Source organism: Rutidosis leptorrhynchoides, chromosome 9, assembly GCF_046630445.1.
Source record: "Rutidosis leptorrhynchoides isolate AG116_Rl617_1_P2 chromosome 9, CSIRO_AGI_Rlap_v1, whole genome shotgun sequence".
NCBI classification, from domain to species: Eukaryota; Viridiplantae; Streptophyta; class Magnoliopsida; order Asterales; family Asteraceae; genus Rutidosis; species Rutidosis leptorrhynchoides.
In genome coordinates, this window is record NC_092341.1 from 7582871 (window position 1) to 7591640 (window position 8770).

Consider the following 8770-nt stretch of genomic DNA (forward strand, 5'->3'; position numbering starts at 1 on the left):
CAGTAGTAAAAAAAGATAAGCTAAAGATAGAGATTGGGAAACAGAAGAGCTAAAGAAAAAGACAGAAAGCAGCAGTACCCTAAATAAGTCATACATCAACCCTAACCTCAACTCCATTCTCTCTCATCTTTTTTAGATTCAATCCTATTATCTCTTTTTCATTCAAGAAACACACTTTACTGTGTGTTTTTGTATATGAACTTGATCAAAAAACAACAACTTATAATATTCTACTTGTAGTTCTTAACTTCTTATATATAGTGTCTTCTTAAGTATCTTCCTCAAAAACCAAACATTGTCTCTTTGGTTGATGCCAAATTAAAAAAAAAAAAAAAAGTAATAGAAAAAAACAGTTGGAGATTTCTATTCAACTATAGGGTTCAAACAAAAACTTTTGTTCTTCTTTAGCTTCTTTCTAAGTTTTAATTCCTATTTTGTCTTCTCTTTACCTTTTTATAATGATGCAACACAGCCTTATATCATTTCTCTAGGTACACTTCTAATATCTACTATAAATATCATCACACACAAACATATCTTGACTAATTTATTAAATATTATATAAGATAAGAAGATGATGAAACAACAGAAGCTGATTTTGGTAGATAATACAAATTCTCCGTCAGCTGAGGTTCATGCAAATTACTATGCGCATCCACCTCCAAGTCAAAGTCAACCTTCACTCAAGAAAAAGAGAAATCTTCCAGGCAACCCAGGTTCAAAATCTCTACTTTTTTTCTTGGGTTCTCACCATTTTCATCAAGTAATAATGGGTATAAAAAATTTCATTGATTTGAAATGAAAAAAAAAAAAATCAAGATTCTAAACAGTCAACAAATAATGAACAGTTGACCTATGTCCAGAATGGTAATTTTTCTGTATTTTTTCTTTTTCAAAAGGTTTTATCAGAAACAGTGACAAACTAGTACCTATGATATTTTTGGGTAATACAATTCTTTTAAATAACAAAATTTCAAATTAAATAAAAATAGTAAATTTTTTTAGTATTGTTTGATGTTGAGTTTATAGGGACTAAGTTAATGTTTGTGTTATTATATGTTTTAGATCCAGAAGCAGAAGTGATATCTTTGTCACCCACAACATTAATGGCAACAAATAGATTTGTGTGTGAAATATGCAACAAAGGTTTTCAAAGAGATCAAAATCTACAACTTCATAGAAGAGGACACAATCTACCATGGAAGTTGAAGCAAAGAAACAAGAATGAAATAGTAAGGAAAAAAGTGTATGTGTGTCCTGAAGTGAACTGTGTACACCATGACCCATCAAGGGCATTAGGTGATTTAACAGGTATCAAAAAACATTTTAGCAGAAAACATGGTGAAAAAAAGTGGAAATGTGATAAATGTTCAAAGAGATATGCAGTTCAATCTGATTGGAAAGCTCATTACAAAACTTGTGGCACAAGAGAGTACAAATGTGACTGTGGTACCCTTTTTTCAAGGTATAAAATTCCTTCATTTATTGTCCTCCTTCAAGTATTTAATACCCTGAAATAGACTATTGTTGATTTTCTGATTTTATTAAGTGTGAGCCATGTTTATTACATTCTCATAATAACTTGACACATCATAAATTTTGATGAAATGAAATGTTTGCTGGTGTCTATATGGTGATCTATATAAAATGATTTACTAGCTAGATTACAAATCTGCTGTTTTTTTTTTTTAAATAAACATTAGGGGAAGGGGTGATTGGTTCATTAGCTAGAAATGAACTTATAGATTTTTTAGAATTTAAATAAAATAATTATAGAGTAAACTTGTTCAAACACTTCATAAATAACCTTACAAATTCTAGCAAAAAGACATAGCTAGAATGGAATGTTGGATCAATGTGCTTTGTGAGTTTTGAATGTGTATAACAAATATTTGAACACACGAAAAACCCCATATTATATGAAGTCTCTTTACATATTTTATGACAATTTCTATTAACTGTTCATTTTTTTCTCTGATTCAAAAGTACATTTTTCCAACAAAAACCCAACTTTATCATGTGGGTGTCTGTGTTTTTGGATTAAGAATGTGTATCGAGATGGGTTTCTATCTTTATTGTGGAAAGTTTTTGTTTTTTTGTGTTTGGAGTGTTCTTATTTCATGGATATTCTTAATATTTTTTTTTTAATATTATTATATAATTATAATTATAATAATGTCAATCTTGAAAATGGATACCAAGAGCAGGAGGGATAGTTTCATCACACACAGAGCTTTTTGTGATGCACTTGCAGAAGAGAGTGCACGAGCCATTACTGGAATTGACCCATTAAATCCGGGTCAAATACCGACCCATTTCAATGATCATACCCATTTACTTGACCCACTTCATCAAGCTACTTCCTTTTTGAAAAAGGAACAACATCATCACCTATTTCCATCATGGCTACAAACCCAATCCCAAGATCAAGATTGTAGCCCTACTAGTACTAGTACAAGTGGGCCAACACTGATAGCCTACCATCCAGCAGCACCATCTGCTTACATGTCAGCTACTGCATTGCTGCAAAAAGCAGCTCAGATGGGTACAAGTCATTTAAGCAGAGGTGGTACAAGCATACAAGCACAGTGTACAACATCATCAAGTAGACCCCAACATCTTCACCAACAATATCAAAACAATCAAAATAGTGCTAGTACAAATGGTTCAAGCAGTAGTGTGAATCTATTTTCCTCATTTTTTGATAACCATCATGAGATGATATCCATGGCTTCTTTTGGAAATAAAGATGGTGGTGTTGGTGGTGCATGTGCAGGTGGACCCTCATTATCACCTGCTTTTCATCATCCAATCAATATGAATATGAACATGACTAGTACTAATATGATGATGATGAATTCAGATGGTTTTGCTGATGTGTCAACTTTTGAAGATGCATTTAGTCAAATCTTGGATGCAAAGAAAGAATATGAAAATGATTATGATCATGGAAATCTTGATGATACTCATCCCACATCATCATCTGAACCTCATCATCATATTATGATGCAGGATAACAAAAATGGTAATATTGGAAGTACTGGTGTTATGGGCAATGAAGGAATGACAAGAGATTTCTTAGGGCTAAAAGCTCCTTCATTAAACCAAGGCATGAAAGGTAGCACAATTAATTAATTAATTAGACTAAGCTAGTGTTGTTTATTTTAATTAATTAATCAATTACAACTTTGTTGTTTCTATAGGTAATGTGAAAGTTATGCTCATTTTGTATACTTTTGAGCTCCCAATGGTCCATATATATTCTTCTTGTAACTTCAAACATGTGATGCTATGGAAATTATTTATATATTTTATATATATGGTAAATCATATCTCATTACAGTGACCTAATTATATATTTTATTAAGTAGCTAGGTTTAATGTTCGGTTTTGTTCAGATTCTGATGTGTTTTTGGATTAAATATGAACATAGATTGAAACATTTGCACGTATCTTGGCGTTGGATTCTTAAATTCCCAGGAAAGATTCCTGCAATTATACTTAGAAAATTAACTATATTCGTGACAAATGTCATATTATATGAACCGATAAACATAAAATACTTAGGTATGTGTTTAAGATATATTTTCAGAAAAACGTGGTGTTGTAGGAGTGTAGGACTGATTTTTGCATTGTTTAAAACTTAAAGTATTTTTTTTTTTTATATATATAAATATGCTATTGCATTATTAGCTTCATAGGTTATTTTTGCTTTTGCGTATGTGATTTGTAGGAAAATTAAGTTGTTTTGCTTGATAAATTAGAAAATAAGATATATATAGAATTATAGACGTACCACAATAATATTTAATTATACTTATGAGAAGTAAGAAGAAGTAAAATGTAGAGATACATTCTTCCACTCGAGGGGTGTGCGAGTTATTCATCTACTCTCGGATAGAGCAATAGTTACAAGAAATATGGAAAACAAAGTAGCATAATCAAAGATACTTATGCAAATAAATCAAATATGTAATCGTTTTATAACTAACTATGAATTCAAAATGCATAATAGCTAGTTGTACAACATATATCCGATATGATCAATTTAGAGTATAATGGCATCGATGGCTTGGCTTATCCTTGGACGATAACTTATCTAGTCGAACGTGCATTGGCTAAACTTGGTCTCTCTCAAGCTCTCGTGGTTAAGATAAAAGATGCACTCCACCCCATCCGAGATGCTGCCTTTATGCCTTTAATGGGAATTGGCTAAACTCGAGGGTGCTCGGAGAAAGTAGTGGATAAAAGAATGCTATATTACTGTATAATAATAATCTCTTGAGCTGCTTGATTTCTCATATAAGTTCAAGGCTTGGGGGCTAAATTCGTTTCTCAACCTTTTCCAGCTTGTTTTCAAGTTTGTTTTTTAGTGTTGCTTGTTTGTGTGTTTACGTTGGCTCGTAGTGTACAACGATACCAATAGTTGTATCATGTATATTCTTCTTTAATTAATATTAATTAAATAAAGTTCTTCTTCCCTTTAAAAAAAATAGAGTATAATTTTTGGATTTGATAACACTAATTTAGGTTTGTTTCACATTTTCTTAGTAGGACTAATAATTTGTACTATTTCCGGGAATATTAACAGATGTGTATGCAATATATATCAAGTTACACAACTGTCAATTACTAGCTTTAGAAATGTGGTGCACGTAAACATAGTTTTTGATTTTACTTTTATATCAAGTTACACAACTGTCAATAAAAACTAAATGCATTACCTATAAAAATTGGCAAAATGTGGTGCACGTAAACATAGTTTTTGATTTTACTTTTTTAAATAATTACTAGCGTTCATTAATCATAAATTTTTTAAAAATTAAAAAAATTTAACATCAAGCACCATAACTTTTATAAGATATTAAATTCATACTTTAAAGATTGATGAAGGTATGATTAGGCTATGATCTGTAATAAAGTAGTGGGAGTAAAAACTTTTATTTTGAAAAAATAGAAAAGCCAAAAAGTAAATATGGAAAGTGATCCTAGTTGTCCCTAGAAAGCAAATTTTATATATGAACCATTGTTTATTTTTGCAATATTATTACTCTGTATGTTATGTTATTATCGTTATCATTATCATTATCATATTCATATATATATATATATATATATATATATATATATATATATATATATATATATATATATATATATATCATTTACGATAAGTATATCAGCCAACATCAATGAACAGTAACCAGAGCCACCGAGTTGATGAACAGTAACATGAGCCGATGAACAGTTTTTTTTTTTTTTTTTCGGTTCGTGTTTTGGCCAACGAAGTGGCAGACCTTTTTACTAGTTACCAATATAACTAGACAAAATCTTATGAATAGTACTATTCGCTTTTTCAATTTCCGCAAACTTAACCCTTTTATTTTTATTAAAATACAAATCGAACCCCCACTTTATACTATTCCTTTTTTAAATTTTCACAAACTTAACCCCTTTACTTTTATTAAAATACAAATCGAACCCCACAAACTTAACCCCTTTACTTTTATTAAAATAGAAATCGAACCCCCACTTTATACATAAATTCTAAATTATTATTAATCTCATCACTAACACCAAAAATACTAAATAATAACACCCACCACGCTTTACCGACTTGTACACTGCGCTCAAACAGTAGGACTCACATAGGCCACTACTGTGCTAATTTTTTTTTCTCCAACCATAAAAGACGCAACTTTCGTAAAAGGAACAACCCTTCAATGCTACCAAAAGATGTCCAAAAACTTTCTTTTTTACAAAATAGATCAACTAACTTTTTTTTTTTTAAATAAAACCCGAACGCTAAAAGAAGCAACTTTCACAAAAAGAACAACCCTTCAATGTTAGATGTCGAAAAAAATTCTTTTTTAAAAAATAGATCAAGATTTTTTTTTAACTCGCATTCAAAACGGAGCCCCGGGCGCAAAGTGAGGGCTCCACAACTAGTTTTGAAAAAATCTCAAGTTAATGTACTGTTTTTCTAATTTGGTAATTTCGCATTCTTCTTTTAAAATGCATTTTTTGACGTTATTTATAATTTGTTGTCTGTTTTGTTGGCGAATGTGTCTCTCGCTTGTTAGTATCACTTCATAAGAATTTTTCATTTGAATTATAGTAATAACGAGATTCGGATCGGCCCGCGCGTTGCGGCGGGGCCTTTCGGGTTGTGTACTCATAATTAACGTAACGTTATGTATTTACAGAAGCAAAAAACGGACCGTTTGTTAAGCCCCGTTTTAGATGTCGGCGTGTTTAGCGTTTTTTAGAAGGTGCCCGTTTCGAACGCAGCTAGTTACTTTTTGTTCGTAAAATTATTTCGAGTTGAACGGTGGCGTCGGAAAAATTTAACGCGCGTCAAGCGGGAAGATACGGCCCGTTAAAAATTTGGGTGGAGTTTGTTTAGGGTTTTTAATATATTAATAATTTTACTTTTCATACCCCAGAAAAAAGTGCATATTAGACTATAGTTGAGGAGTAGTTTTTGTAATTGGGTTTTTGTCGTTTGAAAAACTAAATGAGACCCAAACAATGTTGGCACCTCCTTTAGTATATAAGAGGTAAATGGGGCTTGGTTTTCACTATAGTGATCAACAAAATATTTATCAAATGTAAACATTTGACTAGAGTGCAATAATAACAGGGGTGTGGGATTAATTAACTGTTTATGTGACGACCGGGAAATTTTTGACCAAATTTAAACTTAATCTTTATATGATTTTGATACGATAAGCAAAGTCTGTAAAGTTAAATCTCAAAATTTTAAACTATTCAAATACCCTTCGACTGTTCTTGACGGTTCGCAAACAGTTATGTGTAAATAGATATGTGTATACTATAACTTGAAAGCGTAACAATGTATTAATTGTATGATACCGTACATTAAACCTATTGGTTTAAATATCTATTTGATATATTTAACTACGGAGTTAAAAGATAATGCCAAATGATTGAATTGAAAGATATTTATCGAGTCACTTATAGATTATGATATTGTTACAGGTCTCTGTTGTGAGGTTCACATTGATTTGAAAAATCGTTCCTTTTTAACGGTATTCGGAATAAATGGTAAAGTGTTAGATAAAAGTTAGTGGAGAATTAAATTTCATAATAACTGAGTGATCTAGTTTCAAACGTGCGAAAACGTTTTTAGATATAATAGGAATTGATTGTTAAAATGTTTTTGTTTAAATAACGTAATTTGTATATATATTTTTTTTACAAAGTGATAAAATATAATATTAACTTGGTTATAAAACGATTTGATATTATATATATATTAACAAATAGCGAGACGATGTTTTAAAGAAGCAAATGACCAAAACACTCGAACGTTCAAGATACACTTTGAGTAATATAGTTTATTGATAATTTAAGTCTATATTTTGACAAAGGTACGAGTCACGAATCGAAGAATTCAAGTTTTCTCAGCGTACGATGTAGTGACCCGAACTTTTCCATGTTTATATATATTAATTGAGATTGATATTTACATGATTAAATGTTTCCAACATGTTAAGCAATCAAACTTGTTAAGACTTGATTAATTGAAATATGTTTCATATAGACAATTGACCACCCAAGTTGACCGGTGATTCACGAACGTTAAAACTTGTAAAAACTATATGATGACATATATATGGATATATATATATAGTTAACATGATACTATAATAAGTAAACATATCATTAAGTATATTAACAATGAACTACATATGTAAAAACAAGACTACTAACTTAATGATTTTTAAACGAGACATATATGTTACGATTATCGTTGTAAAGACATTTAATGATATTCATACATGATAATATCATGATAATATAATAATTTAAAATCTCATTTGATATTATAAACATTGGGTTAACAACATTTAACAAGATCGTTAACCTAAAGGTTTCAAAACAACACTTACATGTAACGACTAACGATGACTTAACGACTCAGTTAAAATGTATATACATGTAGTGTTTTAATATGTATTCATACACTTTTGAAAGACTTCAAGACACTTATCAAAATACTTCTACTTAACAAAAATGCTTACAATTACATCCTCGTTCAGTTTCATCAACAATTCTACTCGTATGCACCCGTATTCGTACTCGTACAATACACAGTTTTTAGATGTATGTACTATTGGTATATTGAGACGACCCGACCCAATCCATAGGGATGAATACAATAACATATGATAACATTGCGAGGTACATGACCTCTATATGATACATTTTACAAACGTTGCATTTATTCTTAAAAGGCAAACTATCATTACATCAATATTTGACATTTTCGTCTAACATTTCATAATATCCAAATGACCTAATCTGTCATTTACTTATTAATATTCTCTATTGAACTCCAATGACTCGAATGCAACGTCTTTGTATCATGGCTTAAAAGGTCCCAAGTAGTATCCTTAACATGAGCTAATGCACAGCGGAAGACTTAATTCATACCTGAGAATAACATGCTTTAAAACGTCAACATAAAGTTGGTGAGATATATAGGTTTGATGCTAGCAGCGTTATAACAATGGAACACAAGATTTCATATATAAACATTTTAATAAAAATATTCTAAGTGGTTGAGCACTTGGTAACCATACTTAACATTTAATCACGTCGCATATTCCCTTTATTATGAAATCTTACTACACCGTACCAAGTGTAGTCACGAAACGAAGTACTGTGCAACCGTTGAATACTGGTCGTCCAGTCCGGTTGGGGTTGTCAGGCCCGATAGATCTATCAACAGGATTCGCGTTTA

General features: G+C 30.8%; 1 protein-coding gene across 3 annotated transcripts; it reads left to right on the plus strand.

The window, feature by feature from the left end:
• The first annotated feature begins 364 nt into the window (after positions 1-364).
• LOC139867076 (protein indeterminate-domain 12-like) lies at positions 365-3252 on the plus strand. 3 transcript variants are annotated; one of them, XM_071855402.1, is made up of 4 exons: positions 365-491; positions 567-716; positions 1066-1465; positions 2208-3252. In XM_071855402.1, exons 2-4 carry the CDS (start codon positions 575-577, stop codon positions 3133-3135), a joined length of 1470 nt encoding a protein of 489 aa, XP_071711503.1. In that variant the 5' UTR covers positions 365-491; positions 567-574; the 3' UTR covers positions 3136-3252. The 3 variants fall into 3 exon arrangements, with proteins under 3 accessions (XP_071711503.1, XP_071711504.1, XP_071711502.1); XM_071855403.1 differs by having other exon boundaries at positions 371-716; positions 2208-2776; positions 2864-3252; XM_071855401.1 differs by having other exon boundaries at positions 372-716.
• The last annotated feature ends 5518 nt before the right edge of the window (positions 3253-8770 follow it).

What these genes read in the sequence shown, in the direction of transcription:
- LOC139867076 (XM_071855402.1), top strand. Translation starts at nt 575, where the DNA reads ATGATGAAACAACAGAAGCTGATTTTGGTAGATAATACAAATTCTCCG. An exon ending in AAATCTTCCAGGCAACCCAG is followed by an intron (nt 717 to 1,065) that starts GTTCAAAATCTC and finishes TATATGTTTTAG; the next exon opens with ATCCAGAAGCAGAAGTGATA. An exon ending in TGTGGTACCCTTTTTTCAAG is followed by an intron (nt 1,466 to 2,207) that starts GTATAAAATTCC and finishes TACCAAGAGCAG; the next exon opens with GAGGGATAGTTTCATCACAC.